Genomic DNA, 16,957 nt, shown 5'->3' with positions numbered 1-16,957 from the left:
GAGCTCACGAAACTGAAGCTCGAAGAAGTCAAGGGAAATTGTCGGGGTGTGTCCTTGGGATCCTTGGTGGCCTCCGTGATTCCATATTGCCTGCTAGGAGGGCTTCACAGTCATTCTGTCCCCCACCTCTGACACCTCTCATTCTCCCTTTAGTTAGTTTCAGGGATTGTGGGTACAAAAGGTATTGAACATGGTCAGGACCCTGTGGTACCTATATTTGGTACGGGGGCTTGTCTCCCTCCCCCAATTTGTCACTGTTAGGTCTCCTGGCTGCTCTGCCCACACTTGTGGTGTGTGGAGCAACACTTTTGGAATGGTGAGAAAACTGCTCCTGGGGAGTGAAGAGAAAAACCACCCATGGAGTATTGGAGAGTTCTGGCCTAGATTTTACCACATCCTGCCTCAAGAGTCTTTTGAGAGGTCCACACTGGTCACTCTCCACTGTGGCTGCAGCATACACTGCACTGGAGATGACAGTGCCCTTTGTTTCTGCATTGCGGGAGTCCTTTCAGTGCCAGGGATCAAGCCTGAGATGCCTCATACAAAGCTTGAACACCAGCCCTTTAAGTCATGGCCTCATCCCCACCACATCCAGTCACGAATGCCTAGGCTTTGGACCATTTTGGTTGCTCTTTGTGGGCTGAGTTCCGCTGAGCCTGCACCTGGAGAACAGAGGTGCCCCCTCTGCCACCTCTAGTCATGATCTCTCCTGCCACGGCTTGCAGGATCCCCAGCAGGCCCGGGATGGGGGCAGATAGGGAACCCTGGCCCATTGTTTTCATTGAGACTTGACTCTCAGTGCCTGGAGGTCTGATGACTCCCTGAAGATGGCAAGACTCCAGGAGACCAAAAATTATTCCTATTGTACATTTAAAAGCAAAAATAAAACAAGCAGGAAAGCTGGCTTGGAAAGGCTGGGTTTAATTATGCATTAAAACGATAAAATTGAGATATGGCAATTTGGTCAGGGAAAGGAGCTTTCAGCATTCTGCTAAAGTGTGTGATAATTGGGTAAGCTTTGCAGCTAGAAAGACAGAACCCAGGAAGCCCCTGGGTCTCCGTACCCAAATTAGGGCCTGAGATACTGAGATGCGAGTGAATTGGGGCTTGGGCCAGGGCTGGGGGAAGCTTGAGATGGAATTCTCCTGGTGTTTCGTTTGTAGGATTTTGTTCAGTGAGTATTATGGTCAAAGCTGTGTTTTATGAAGATGAATCTGAATCAGGAGGCTGGATTTAGTTGGAAGAAAAAGACCTCTAACTCTTTTACCTCTAGTGTGACTCTCCCTAACAATGCTTTTTTTATGTTCATCAAGAAAACCAGCAGGAAAAGGCACCTGGGAATTACCAGTCACCTGGGATGATGCCCTTAGTTTGAGTGTGGCATTGTTGGGTGAGTTAGCCAGTGTCTTCTCTTCTTTCAGTGTAGGTCATGCAATCTTCACACAGTTCAAATTACTGTCATGTTTTCCTGTGTTACCTCCTAGCAGAAGGCCAGGATTGTGTCTGAATCAGAGTCCTGTGAGTCCCATAGTGTGGAAGCTAGGGACACTGGACACCCTTGTGCACAGTCCCTGTTTGCTGCAGTAGTTGGGCTCTGTCCCAGGGACACATATGCTGCCATTGAAACAACAGACTTCTTTGTCAAGATCATGAACGATCGGTTTGAGGCCCTCCATGTTCCCGGAGCGAAGAGATGCCATTGGGCTACACTAGCACGCGACAGGGACAAATGGAGACGTTACTGGCGCCCGCTCGAGCAAATCGACGACTAACGGGAAGTTAAGTGATTAAGTGATTAAGTGAAACAACAGAAGCAGAACAAAGCAGCTGCTCATTGTGTGCATTGAAAGAATTAATAAAGTGCTTGCTTCTGTTTTACACCTCTTAAGGTAGAGTGAGCATCATTTAAATCAAGTCTTTCCATGCTTCCTTATTCGCCCAATATTGCAGTGTAACATTATTATTATTATTATTGGTAGGGGAGGAAGCATGCCCAGTGGGATTTAGGGTTTACTTCTAGCTCTGTGCTCAGGGTTCAGTCCTGATGGGACTTGGGTGACCATGCGTGGTGCTGGGGATCAAACCTATGCAACTGGCAGTGTGAAGGCTAGTGCCCTGTCCACTTTCCTATCTATTGGGTCAAGCCAGTGTAACATTTTAAGGAAACCTGTGGGAATGGGAAGGCTGGTTGTTGGCTCTCTCCATGCTGCTGAGTGTTCAGAAGTACATTTCAAATTGATCAACAAAGTCTTGAGTCTCTCATGAGAAAGGAACAAAACTAGATTGGGACCCAGACCAAATTATGAAAGTATTGTTTGGATGATATAAATATGACATTTCGGATCAACCAGAGAATCCAAAATTAGTTTTTCTGTGCTGGATATACAACTAGATCTTTGCTTAGGGAAGCTCAGGGAGGAGCTGCGTATTAACCCTATTGATTCCATGTTGTGTTTTCTTGAAGTACAGAAAATGTACTGGGTTTTCCCCAAAAGAGAACTATGGCTTAGTGAAGAAGCCTCTGTGGACAGACTTTGGATTGTTTTCAGATTCACAGTGACTTCCTAAGTGGTCTTTGTCTAAGTTGTTTAATCATTTCTGTTTGTTTCTTCCTCTTAATTCCATTATCCACAGAGTATCAGAATTTCTTAAGTATCTGCCTAATCCTATTCATTTCTCTGTTTATGTTACTCCAGGGCTATGGCTGTTTCTCTTTCTCCGTAGTTCCTGTTCCTGAACTACGCTTTCCTCCAATTTTCTTTTTCCCAAGAGAGAACAACACTAATCCAAGGTATTCATTGGATCAGGTATAGCTTCCCTTGCCTAGTGCTCAGACATGGTTGGGATCCTCAGAAATCTCATTGCTTCTGGATTTTCTGGATGGTGACCAAGGGACCAAGAAGTTGCTTCTGGCAAGGAACTGCTGTCTCAGACCCCCACCCTATTACTTGGAGGCCTAAGAAATTCCTGTCTTTTGTAACACACTTCAAATGTATTTTAAGAAAGCTCAGAACACTCAAATATCAACTCTGTTACTCAAGCATTGAATGATCTGGCTTTTTCCCTTCATGTACAAGTCATGTGTCTTTCCATAGATATTACTAGATACTGTTGTTTGAGGTAGGCCAGGGTTGGCAACTGATCTAACAATATCACTCCCAGGTTTTAAGGAAATAAAATATCAGCTGGCCAAATTTTGCCATTCATTAGCAAACCAACAAGACCCTCAAGATATCTCATGGTTTATTCTGTAAATTCAAAAAAATTTCCACACCCTGTCCTTCCAGGTGAATGACAAATTTGAAGCAGATTCCAAGATTCCAGATGCTGTGACCTGGTACTTGGCATCTAGAATCCAAACTGGTTAGATATTTCACTTACATTGGGCCTGGCTGGATATATACATACATACATATATATATATGTATATGCATATGTGTGTGTGTGTTTTATTTTTTTTGAATCATGAAAAATAAGTTATACAAAAATCCTACTGCATTTTATTTTGTATTTATTTTTTAGTACAAGCAACTCCATAGATGTTTCCTTTTCCATATATATATATGCATATACATATATATGTGTGTGTGTGTATGTGTGTGTGTGTATACACTAGGAAATTCAAAGAAATTTTTCTTTTTTGGGGGCCATACCTGGCAGTGCTCAGAATTTACTCCTGATTCTGTACTCAGGGATCACTTCTGGTTGGGCACAGGGAGAACAATATAGGGTGCCAAGGATTGAACCTGGGTGGGTCAGCTCATGTCAAACACACATCCTACCCACTGTATATCTCTGTAGCCTGGGAAATTTTTCTTGAATAATAGCAAATAGTCAAACTGCTGGTTAAAAATACAAATAGTTTTACTAGAAATCATACAATTGTTCTGAAAATTGGGTTTACAGGCTAAAAGTTTACCTTTTTCTAACAGTAAATGTTGTAAATGTAGTAAATGTAGTGTAGTGTACACATTGACTCCTTTCCTTTGACCTGTGAAAACTGATGCCTAACATGTATCATGCCTGTCAGCAGTCACTCTTTCCCCTGGATAATAATCCCTCTTAGGCATTCACCTCCTCCTAGATATCTATGCCGAGACAGAAATACTTGTGACAGCTGCCTCCAGCATCCTGCATCAAATGTGACCAGAAACCCATTGCCCTCCCCTGCCCTCCCCTCCTCTGCATTCTAGGTCACATTGCCAGCTGACCACCTGGGTGGTTGTCTCACAAATACAATTTTTCATGGTGTATGTGGAAGAGCTTTAGGTAAATTTAGACTCTGTAATGCAGTTGGTGGACTAGTTTCACAGGCAGAATCATGGAGGGAGAGTTGCTTTTCCTTATGAGTATAATTTTTTTTTTGACGTGAACTCATTGTGAACAATAATAGAAAAGTGAGGTTTTTACATCAAGATCCTGGGAAAATTGGGAGCAGCGTAAACTGGGTTCTCTGGGGAAATGATCTTTTGCTGCTGAATAGCAGACATCTGCTTCAGACGTAGGAGCACTGAGGGTGGAGTCTGGCTCCGGGAGACGCCCATCCCTGCTGCTCCTGACACAGAGAGAGTGGCGAGAGCCTCTTTGGAGTCATACTGCCATTCCAATGCTCTCAATCTCTGCTGGCTCCCGTTGGCATTTGAGTTTTTGACCCTTGCAGCTGTCAGACAGTTTTTCTTCTTGGCTCAGCACTTGTGCTTCACTCATGCTGTTTCTTTGTCTGGAATGCCATTTCCTATCAGGCTTGTCTCTTCCAACCGTAACTTCATCTTCAAGGCCCAGTTCAAGACCCATGCGGATGCAGAGTACTTTCAGAATTATTATATGGTCCCAACTCCTCTGCTTCTACACAGCCAGTGTGGCAGGGCATTTGACCTTCCACACGTGTCTTCTCTAGATGCCACTTAAAAAAAAAGTTTAATTAATTATTGTTTTTTTTAATCCCCTTCTGTTTCCTTTTTTCCATTGTTGATGTTGCTGCGGTGACCCGGGTGGCAGGTGGTGGCTATCACACACTTGGGTGTGTACTGTTAGTTGCGGTGCTGACATACATTTGCTGCATCCTTAGTTGAGACACACAGATTATGGTTGTGACACTTGTGGGTTCTTGTGGTGCTCACAAACATGTTTGTCGGTGGTCATTCCTCTGTGGCCATAGTCCATCTTTTTAGTTGGGCTACTCACTGGGGTCACACACATTTTGGTGGTGCACACAAACTTGACTGTGGTACACTGAAAATCACTTTCAGGTCTGTCACCTGGAGTCATAGAGAGCCAAGCTGCTAGGATATTGCTCCATATTTATGGAACACCTGGGATTTGGACTCGGATCATTTGCTTGCAAGACAGGCACGCTAAACTGTTCCTCTGGGCTTGCTAGAACTGTTACTACAGGTTGTGAAGGAGCTCAAGGTCTGAATTAGAATAGTAAGAAGAGTGAGATAGGGAAGGGGATCACATTTGCAGATTAGATAGAGGGCTTCGACTATATCTCAGGGGGTATTTATGTCCCTGCTTTATTTTTATAACATTTTTGTTTAGACAGTGGTGATTTACAAAGATGTTGACAATAGAGTTTCAGGTATACAATGTCCCAGTTTCAATTCCACCGCTATTGTCCATATCCTCCACTAGTGATTCAGGTTTCCTCTCATCCCCGCACCTCCACCCCTTGCCTATCTCCTTGAAGACAAATTTTTAAGTTTAATTGTTATAGTTTGGGTCCCATGACTACTATAGTATTGCACCTAGCGGTTTGGGCAGATACAGATAGCTCTAAACCACAGAGAATTCCAAGTCCCTTTTGCTCTCTGTTACCTCCATAACTACCACTTCTTGCTTACCCCTCTCTAGTTCTCTACTTTCTGGTATTTTTGTTGTTGTTGTTGTTGTTTTTGTTTTGCTCTTGAGCCAAATCCGGTGGTGCTCAAGAGCACCTGGGGTTACTCCTGACTTTGCATTCAAAAATCACTCCTGATGGGCTCATGGGACTGTGTGGGATGCTAGAGATTGAACCTGGATCAGTCTCAGGCAAGTCAGACACCCTCCTTACTCCAGTATCTCTCCAGCCCCCTTTCTGGTAGTTTTGTTTCTCTAATCTTTTAAAACTTCAAAAAATATATATTTATTTGGGTTTTACACCAGACAGTACTCAAGGTTTACTCTTTGCTCTATTCTCAGAGATCACACCTGGCAGAGCTTGGACAAGCATATGGGGTGCCAGGGATCAAATCCAGGTCAGCTGTGTGGAAGACAAGCACCTTACTCACTGTACTATTGCTCCAGCTCCCTGTTTATCTAATCTAGAGCCAATGATACATTTGATACCTTCCATTCCCTCAACATGTTACTCTGTGTACTACAGATTAGTAAGAACATTGGGTGTTTGTCCTTGTTCTTCTGACTTATTTCACTTACCCTGAAGTCCTGCAGTTCAATCCAAGTTGTAGTACGTTGCATGATTTCATCTTTCCTCAGGACAGCAGAGTATTCTATTGTGTATATTAATCCCAGCTTTTAAAAGACCTCTTCAGGTGACAGAAAGGCTAGGTCAATAGTGCAGGAATCTGGGGAAAGCAGGGAGGTGGTAACTTAAGAGGCAACTACAGGACTCTTAGTTCCCTTGGGATGTATATGGACCGGCCAACGCAGTGGCAGTGGGATGCAAAGAGGTAGAAGGAATCAGAAGATGTTGGTGCCTGTTGGTTACTGGGAGCACAGCCTTCCCTCTGCTCTGAGATGTGCTTATTCCTGGACTGTGAAGAGGGACGAGCCAACGGTGTGTGCAGCCTTTGATTCCCTGTTGCCAGAGAACTGTTCAATGCTCTGACCCCCGTGTAGCTGGCAGCGCTCCCTTTGGCTGTATAGCTGTAGCCTTTAGAAACAAGGCTGCCTTTCACCCTTCTCGCACTGTCATCTGCGAGCCGTCTCGACAAAATATACTAATTTTCCTGTTTACAGAAGTACACTGTGTACTTGGGTCAAATATCCTGTTTCTCGGCACATACAAATCTTTCTGTATGTACCTATCAGCCACACACAGGAGCAAATTGTGTATTTATTCTGTTGTCATAAGGAAGAGGGGGTATTAAGGTTGGTTTTCTGCTTCTGGAATTTTTGCTCTGAGTTTTAAAGATGGTTAACCATCTGCTTATTACTTTAAAGTGAGTGTTCTAAGTGCAGGCTATGAATAAATATGCACATCATGAAAGAGACATTGAAGGGGTATTGTTGGTATTGAATGGATGCTGTGCATCTTTCTTTACTGTCTTTGCAGCTTTAGAAAGGTCAAATGTAGTCAGGTGGTATTTTTCAGGAATTAAAAAAATAATGTTAACTACATTTTTAGAGTCTCTATATCTCTTTTAAAATCCCTGCATCTTTCTTGAAGAAGAATTTGGGGTGTAGGATCAGTTCAATGGCATTAACACAATCTATTTTTTCTTTTTTTTTTTTTTTTTTTTTTTTTTTTTTTTAATTTATTTATTTATTGAATCACTGTGGGAAAAGTTACAGAGCTTTCGGGTTTAGGTCTCAGTCATGTAGATACCGAACACATTTCCCTTTACCAATACTCATTTTTAACCCCGAACCCCAATAGACCCCCACCTCCCACCCCTCCCAATTCTTATGAGGCAGATGAGTTCTAGTTAATACTCTATCTACTTTGACTAGATAGATTATTTCGATAGAAGATGCACAATTATTGTTTAGAGTTTACGACCCACCCCCCCCCCCCCCCATCAGACATGCTGAAACAGCGTTGTGAAATGATTTGCTTTCTAGAACTTGGTTTAAGAATAAAATGATGTCGCGCGGCCGCGATAGCGGCCGCGCGGTTTTGAATTTCTGCTATTTTACTTATTGACCCTGGAAGAATTTCTATTAAAAGTTAGCTAGTTAAGAGATTGATTTCTGTGCCCTGGAGTCGTGGCCGTGCCGGAGAGCCGCTCGTGGGGGGCAGCCGGCGACCTCGGTGGGGCGTGGGGGACGGCCCACAAAGCCCCCCTTCCCATGAGGTCCCCGCCGCTTCCCCGAGCCCGGCTCAAACCCGCTTTCCACAAGGCTCCCGTGCGGCCGCCATCTTTCTTTCCAGAGAGGAGCGGGCGGGCCGGTCAACGCCCTTCCCCCTCCGGGCAGGCTTGGTGGCGCGCATCAACACAAGTCCATTTGCTTTTCTGCTCCAAGCGGCTGGTTCTCTGTGCTAAGTCCTTGTGCCTCCGGGGCCGTGGCCGTGCCGGAGAGCCGCTCGTGGGGGGCAGCCGGCGACCTCGGTGGGGCGTGGGGGACGGCCCACAAAGCCCCCCTTCCCATGAGGTCCCCGCCGCTTCCCCGAGCCCGGCTCAAACCCGCTTTCCACAAGGCTCCCGTGCGGCCGCCATCTTTCTTTCCAGAGAGGAGCGGGCGGGCCGGTCAACGCCCTTCCCCCTCCGGGCAGGCTTGGTGGCGCGCATCAACACAAGTCCATTTGCTTTTCTGCTCCAAGCGGCTGGTTCTCTGTGCTAAGTCCTTGTGCCTCCGGGGCCGTGGCCGTGCCGGAGAGCCGCTCGTGGGGGGCAGCCGGCGACCTCGGTGGGGCGTGGGGGACGGCCCACAAAGCCCCCCTTCCCATGAGGTCCCTGCCGCTTCCCCGAGCCCGGCTCAAACCCGCTTTCCACAAGGCTCCCGTGCGGCCGCCATCTTTCTTTCCAGAGAGGAGCGGGCGGGCCGGTCAACGCCCTTCCCCCTCCGGGCAGGCTTGGTGGCGCGCATCAACACAAGTCCATTTGCTTTTCTGCTCCAAGCGGCTGGTTCTCTGTGCTAAGTCCTTGTGCCTCCGGGGCCGTGGCCGTGCCGGAGAGCCGCTCGTGGGGGGCAGCCGGCGACCTCGGTGGGGCGTGGGGGACGGCCCACAAAGCCCCCCTTCCCATGAGGTCCCCGCCGCTTCCCCGAGCCCGGCTCAAACCCGCTTTCCACAAGGCTCCCGTGCGGCCGCCATCTTTCTTTCCAGAGAGGAGCGGGCGGGCCGGTCAACGCCCTTCCCCCTCCGGGCAGGCTTGGTGGCGCGCATCAACACAAGTCCATTTGCTTTTCTGCTCCAAGCGGCTGGTTCTCTGTGCTAAGTCCTTGTGCCTCCGGGGCCGTGGCCGTGCCGGAGAGCCGCTCGTGGGGGGCAGCCGGCGACCTCGGTGGGGCGTGGGGGACGGCCCACAAAGCCCCCCTTCCCATGAGGTCCCCGCCGCTTCCCCGAGCCCGGCTCAAACCCGCTTTCCACAAGGCTCCCGTGCGGCCGCCATCTTTCTTTCCAGAGAGGAGCGGGCGGGCCGGTCAACGCCCTTCCCCCTCCGGGCAGGCTTGGTGGCGCGCATCAACACAAGTCCATTTGCTTTTCTGCTCCAAGCGGCTGGTTCTCTGTGCTAAGTCCTTGTGCCTCCGGGGCCGTGGCCGTGCCGGAGAGCCGCTCGTGGGGGGCAGCCGGCGACCTCGGTGGGGCGTGGGGGACGGCCCACAAAGCTCCCCTTCCCATGAGGTCCCTGCCGCTTCCCCGAGCCCGGCTCAAACCCGCTTTCCACAAGGCTCCCGTGCGGCCGCCATCTTTCTTTCCAGAGAGGAGCGGGCGGGCCGGTCAACGCCCTTCCCCCTCCGGGCAGGCTTGGTGGCGCGCATCTATTTTTTCTTAAAACAAGTTTTATCCTACAGCTTTACTTATTTCTGAATAATGCATACTTATTTAATATTGTTACTGCAAGGTTATTTTAATAGCATTAAAATGTTAGATTCACTTTTAAAGTTCCTTTCAGAAATATAAGGTGTACTGAAATAAACTTTTGAAAGCCTTAACCTACTCTCTTCTCCCTTAACTGATTATAGTGAATGTTTACAGGTGATTAATTTTCCTTGCTCTCTGTAAGAGAATGAAATATATCTCCTACTTCCAAACAGGAGACTGGTTCACTGGTTCTCCAGATCTCTTTTCACAAGGCTTTCAGTTTTCTGAAATTCTTATACTGCAGTATAAGAATTCAAAGAGTTTTGGAATTTGGCACACGCGTGCAAATTAAATTAGCCACTTAAAGGTTTGCTTTTGCTCAGAGGTAGCATGAGAGTAGTCACTGGAACAAAGACACCATTTGTCAGTTTCTATTTCTTTTACTTGTGGTTGAAGTCCTGTTGGGGGTTGAGTAAATTTAAATGTAAATAACATGAAACAGCTAACATATTCCATCTTAGACCCAATGTTATTGCATAACTGAATATCGTAAACCTAAAGCAAATGCTAATACTACACTTTTGACCTTAGTCTGTACTCCACAATGTTCTTTGGTAATTGCTGCCATGCTGGCAGTCAACAAAAAAGCTGAGTAAAGAAGAATTATATGAAAGCAATTTGACAGGGCTCATAAATATGCACTCCACTGTGGTGTTTTTGAGCGTTTGGCTACCGTTTTTTAAATTACTATTTGCTTGGTTACCATTAAGCTGTTCTTGACTTGGCTCTTACTATGAGATCTATACTAACCCTCAGAAGTTGGTTCTTTAACTTATTAACTGATTTTAATCGTTAGTAAAAATGTGAGCAGAAATGCATGTGTCAATAACCAGTTGGTGTATTCGTTCCTCTTTCTACTGTCATATAAAAATTGTTTTTGCTTATATTAACTTATTTATATATAGTTTGCCTCGTTAATCTATGGGCTCATAAAAAGAATGTCTAGTATATAATGGATGTTAAGAGTATTATTTAATTCTACAAGCCATCCCATTTATACCCATAGAAATTACCCCATGAGCAAACATTAGAATAACAAAACAAAACAATCTTTGCTGACAGAGCTCTTCTTTTGTGTCAGTTGCTACATATGGGCAAACCTTGACTTGTCAGGTTTATGTACCTGGCTTTGTGGATTTACCATTAGGACTTCAGCTAATGGGTTAGAGAGCACTATTTAGACATGGGAATGTAGACAACAGGATATTATTCATCCTTCATTTTTTTTTAGAAAAGGAACATTCCAAACAATGTTGTGGAATTGAAGGCTAGAAAATAATAATAAAGAAAACTGTGAAAAAAAAACTATACCACATGGAAATAGGTTTATATATACATGTATATATTATGAAATCCCTTATGATCAGTTATGACTTTTGATACCTTTAACAGGAGAAAGTAGAATTTGACATGCTGAACTTTGGAACTGGTGGGTTTTCCAATTCTAAAGTATAGGGGATGGCAGATGGTAGGGTCACCTTGCTATACCTGAGAGATTTCCAGGAACATGTTTGGAATGATTTCTCGTCATTGCACGGCTCAGTAGGAAGAGCTGTTCATCAAGTCAGAACTTAAAAGCAATAATGTTTTACATAAAATATTTTTTTTCCCTTTCAGATTTTGGGGTAAGTGCATTCTTAGCAACAGGGGGTGATGTTACCCGAAATAAAGTAAGAAAAACCTTTGTTGGTACCCCGTGTTGGATGGCCCCTGAAGTCATGGAACAGGTAAAGAAAAGAAAGGGTTGTTTTGATTGGTATAGAGTAGCAACACATATCACTCATGCACTGACATTTCATTCAGAACACTCATTTCATTAGAATGAACCATGTAGCTAAGATTTAATTCTTGACTGCTGGGACTCCTTAGCATATAAAGTTAAAATTGTACGGATGCAGTGGTGAACTTCTGACACAACACGGACTATATGACGTAGAACATGCCGGCTAAGTAACTGTGTTTTTTTCCTGATTCCTTCCTTAGGTGAGAGGCTATGACTTCAAGGCTGACATGTGGAGCTTTGGAATAACTGCCATTGAGCTAGCAACAGGAGCAGCGCCTTATCACAAATATCCTCCTATGAAAGTAATTACTCTTGGAAATCATATGTCGGGTTTAAAATATGATTTAATGGAATCTCTTCTGCAGTTCTTTTAAACATGGTCATTTTTCCCCCCTGCTTAAACCTGAGGAGAATTAATGGAAGCATGTGGCTGGTTTGAATGTTTTATTTTCTCAGGGGACAGAATAGGACAGAAGTAGTGCATTTCCAGGCATTGGAGTTTGATTTCTTTCTTGGCACAGAGCTGGCTGACACATGTGATCAGCTTGGTCCCTGGAGGTTGATAGCTATGACAAATGCAGGCCATTACCCTTTTGATAGTAGAAAACCAGCACTCCCACCCCTGCTCTCAGGAAAATCTGAAAATAGATTAGGGTGATAGCAGTTTTCCAGTTGAACTTCCCAAACATTCATACTCCCTCTCTTTTTTTTATTTTAAACAAAAAGAAAATGGTTTATGAGAATTCATCTCTGTTCCCACTATATTGATGACTCATCTAATTTCCTTGCCCTCCCCCATCTCTCACACTGGGTGACTCCCAAGCAGTGCTCAGGGGACAGCTGTGGTGATAGATGACTGTCTGGATAGGTGATCATATAGTTCATTGACCATCACTCAGGGGCCATCAGGGCTAGGCCTGAGGGTTTGGGTGGAGGGTGTGTGTGTGGCGGGGGGGAGGTTGCCAGGGTAGCAGGAATCAAGCTCTGGCTCTGGCCTTGTACATGCTGGGCATGTGCTCCAGTCCTTTGAGATTTTTTCCCAGCCCCTCATGGCTCAGCTGATAAAAGAGAGCCTTGTGATTTTAAAAAATAACATACATTTGGATATAGTTCTCATATGTTTTTATATTTTTAAAAGCTACTTTATATCATTATTTCTTATAGTTCTGAGAGTATAATACATAGGTTATTTTACCCAGCTAGATTTTTTTTGAGATGTAAATAATTGAGTGCAAACTCAATTTTGTATAGAGAATATTGTGCATATTTGTTTTGACTTTTCTCTAGGAAAATATCTGGAATATTTAGAAATATTTAAAAACACCTTAAATTTTTTTTAAGTTAAATACTTTTAACTGATTGAAAAGTAACACATTCTTGGTGTAGAAGTTTGGAAGTACAAACAAGAATAAAGACAAAAATACTCATCAATAATCTCATCAAATACAGGCAGTCCTTGTTAAGATTTTAGAGTTGATTGCTATTTTGTGTGTGTGTGTTTGTGTGTGTGTGTTTTGCCACACCTCCTTTGTGTTCAGAAGTTATATCTGACTCAGCTCAGGGGTCATACCTGGCAGTGCTCAGGAGACCAACCATGTGCAGATTTGAACCAGAGCCTTAATCTCAGTACTGTTTCTCTGGTCCCTCGTTTTTTTTTTTTATCATATATTTCTATACTCATTTCTTATTTTGTGGGAGTTGTTCATATACATACCTGATTTTATTAGAAAGTTTAACATTAAGGTATAGACAGTTAATTGACTCTAAAGAGGAAAAGCACTCAGGTAACTCAGAAGGCTATTTTGTTCCCATCCTGATTTTGTTTTATTTTTATTCTTTCCCCTCTTTCCCGACTCTTTAGTGTTTCCCCCCTGAACCCAGAGTAACGCAGGCTGATCCCAGCCTGGAGTCCTGAATGCCCTTTCTGCAGCCTTCCCAGTCCCCCCCACTTTCTGCTGCTGGCTATTATCCTCCACAAATAATAAACTGTCACTTTAATCCTTCATCTATTCACACATCTGAAAGTCTTTGGAAGAGTCTTGGCATGTATAGCATTTGCATAAATTACATCTGATTTATGCATAGTGAGGGTTATTCATGTTATAGGTCAATAGTTTACTTCCAAGTTCTATTTTTTTTAAAGCTAATAATTTTTATATTAGTTTGAGAGTAGAACTTTTATCTTCTTGTATTTGATTACTTTGTGTGTTTTATTTTGTCCCTCTCTGAAAGCAGCATGGCCTTTTGCTCGCTACGGGCTTTAGGGAGGGACCTAGTTGTATTCTGCCTATCTTTTGATGTCTGACTGAAACAGACATCAAACTGCCAAGCCTTTTAGCAGTTTTTTAAATATATGTTATGTAGCTTGAGAAAAAAATCGAGTTTAGGTTTTATCACCTGGTATTTTGTGGCTTTATATTTAGGGTGTTGCAGAAGCTTTGAGTACAGTGGGTTCCCTCCTAATGAATGACCTGTACACACGAAGGTTCACTGCTGTTCTGACCCCCCTTTCTCTCCTCCACCACCCCCTTCCATAGCCAGAGCCCCAGCCTGTACTGAACACATGAAGCTCCGTGCCTGGGCAGCCTGTGTTATAGCCTGTTCCCAGGAAACTCTGTTCTGGTTGCAATGGGAGATCATTCTTAACCTGGGGAGCAATCTTATTTTTTTAAGTTCTGTCAATAGATTAACAAAAAGGTTATAGGGCACATGAACAGATTTCCAAAAGGAAATGAATATTTATTTTTCAATACACCAATTTATGGAGGGGTAAAATTATGAGGAAGAACATTTGTACCTAGAATCACAAGAAAGAAAAATTAAAAACTGAAATGTAGCCATCGCTGTGCTGAGCTTCTGCTTTCTTGTTTGTTTCTGCTGCAGGTATTAATGTTGACTTTGCAGAATGACCCACCCACTTTAGAAACAGGAGTTGAGGATAAAGAAATGATGAAAAAGTATGGCAAGTCCTTTAGAAAATTGCTTTCACTATGTCTCCAGAAAGATCCTTCCAAAAGGTATGTCAGTCTTGGTGGATGAGTTAATGACCTGGTTTGAGCCATGACAAAGCTGTGTTTGTAGATGGGGTAAGGCTGTGTGAGGACACCTGGAAGGTAGTTCTAGTTCACGGGAAATCCTGCTCAGGTCCCCAGATTCCCAGCCTGTTTGTGCAAGACAATGTGGGTCCAGGAGGGGGAGAAGTGAATGAGGACAAGGCAGAGGCAGAGGGAAAATTTTTTGCATTAATGGGATTCACTGTGCTTGTTAGGTGTGGGCGCTCATCAAAGGAAGTGAAGTAAAACAGAAATCAGAAGTTCCAGGCAGTGGTGTACTCTGAAGCTAAGCTAATATTCTGCGCTGTGTAGGTTGAGCTGACCTCTCAGGATTTGAATATCCTGCTAGCTCCAGTCTAAACCAGGCAGAGCTATTGAATTTTGCATGAGCTTCCTTTTAGTTGCAGAACAAGTTGTTTGTGCTGTTTCAAAGATTATCAGTAAAGAAGATTAAGATTTTTACGTTAGAAAGATTCATCATATAAACAGAAGCAAATAGTTTTAAATTAATTTTAGTGTTACCTCTCCTTCTTGAGTTATTGCCCTTCACTGGAGTCTGATTTTGGACTTTGTTTCTTCCTTCTTGATTTCTGTGACTTTCAGATATCCTGGGTAGTGATAATGGAGCCCAGTGCAGTGTTCTTTATCATGAAATGGAGAATGTGCATGGTGTGAACTACACACAGGGTTTGCCTGGCTACATACATGCTGTCCCTTTATAGATCTGGTAGTGTGTGTGACACAGAGGCTGCCAACGAACAGTGAGCACAAATCACAGCCTGGCAGAGGCCCTTGAGAAGTGAGCATCTCCGTTCATCCACCCACAGGTCCAATTTGATACTGACAGTTGAAAATGTAAAAACTGACTTTCTTCGGGAACTCTTCACCACCCTGCTTTACTCAGTGACCTTCTGCTGGAGTAGCCTGCCCTTCCGTAGGTTGAATGCAATTTCCATTATTTTATTTTTTGCATTCCTGCCTGCACTCTTTGCCCCTTTGCAGTTTAATCTTTGTCTTGAATATTTTTCCATCTCAGCCACTTTTCTCGTGGAGACTGGTATAGAGGGAGTTTGCTATGAGGAATCTTGACATTATTTATGGTAAAAGGAATAATTGTTTTGTCATGACTCAAGCTAATTTCTGCTCTACATCTCACTTGCCCTTTATATTTGATGGATAGGGCTGCTTTCTCTTCTGAAGTTACTTTTCTCTCTCACAGAGATTACTTCTTTAAATGTCTTTTTGCAGGAAATACTCTTAGATTCTGATTATGTTGTGCAACACTTGTTTGCTTTGCCTTATTATTCGGTGTCATCTCCAAACAGAAACTTTTGGCATCAATAAGGAAACAGTATTTGACCCCCTCCTCCCTCCTATAGACTTGTCCAGTGAGAGAAGTACTATTCAGTTCAAGGTTTACTGAAGTCGTTTGTAGTTCCAGAACTAGCTGAGATTCCACCTAGTGGTGGTGATTTGTATCGTCACAGAATTTTGCATTCAGAAAAGGATTCTATAGAGCTGTTGGTATACTTAATGATAAATAGCATACTTTTTAAGGAGATTTGTAATTTGGGTTAAATAGATTATATTATTATATGATATATTTATTAATCTTTTTTATTGATAATCCTAAATATTTCAATATTTTATCCATTGCATAAGCTTAAATATCAGGTTACCATTGCTCCCCCTCCAAAAAATATTTTAGAGCAGAGCCATATGCCCTACATTTGAATTTTTACAGTCTTTTCGTCAGAGCACATTTTTAGTAACACAACTATTGAGTTATAAAGTATGAGTGGTTTAAAGGTTTCTTATAGACATTTTCCCCTAACATAGTCTATCCTCACTACTTTGCATTTGCCCTTGCTAACAGAGTGCTAATGGTACATAAACTTTCCCAAGTGGCACTTTTTTTGTGGGGGGGGGGGGAGTGGAAGAGCCACATCTTGGATACTCCTTCGGTACTACTGGCTCCTGGTATGTGCTCAGTGGGTCAGCCCAATGGAAGCAAATCCAGGCCTCCCGAGTGTAAAACATGTCCTCTGTTCCTTGAAGCCATCTTCTTGTCCTACCAGTCACTTGTTCAACAAAAAAGGAAAGACATAGTAGTGGCGATGTGGCTGAGGGATCAAGTCTGTGCCTTGCATGTGTGAGGTCTTGTGTTTGCCCTCTGGCAACACATGCCTCACCTTTATTCTATCAGGTCTGGTTAAAACCCGGTGGCCTCCTGGGCATTGTGGCTCTTGAGCATTGTGACTCTGAGCAACACAAGACCTTGGCAGCTCCAAGTGTGGCCTCCGCAACAGTGAAAACACATGAAAGATTGGGGAGATAGTAACATGTGCAGGAGCCTGACTTTGATTCCTGGCA

The 16,957-nt window shown here is 43.8% G+C and overlaps 1 protein-coding gene across 1 annotated transcript in view; it reads left to right on the top strand.

The window, feature by feature from the left end:
• STK39 (serine/threonine kinase 39) overlaps positions 1–16,957 on the top strand; it is a 301,932-nt gene that overhangs the window by 101,925 nt on the left and 183,050 nt on the right. The window contains exons 6-8 of the mRNA XM_056110251.1: positions 11,366–11,475; positions 11,732–11,833; positions 14,415–14,548. Of these exons, the coding sequence (XP_055966226.1) occupies positions 11,366–11,475; positions 11,732–11,833; positions 14,415–14,548 (346 nt within the window). The remainder of the gene's footprint in view (positions 1–11,365; positions 11,476–11,731; positions 11,834–14,414; positions 14,549–16,957) is intronic.

The sequence above is a fragment of the Sorex fumeus genome, unplaced genomic scaffold (genome assembly GCF_029834395.1).
Source record: "Sorex fumeus unplaced genomic scaffold, SorFum_2.1 ptg000009l, whole genome shotgun sequence".
In the NCBI taxonomy this organism is placed as follows: domain Eukaryota; kingdom Metazoa; phylum Chordata; class Mammalia; order Eulipotyphla; family Soricidae; genus Sorex; species Sorex fumeus.
This window is presented reverse-complemented; position numbering and strand designations above follow the sequence as displayed.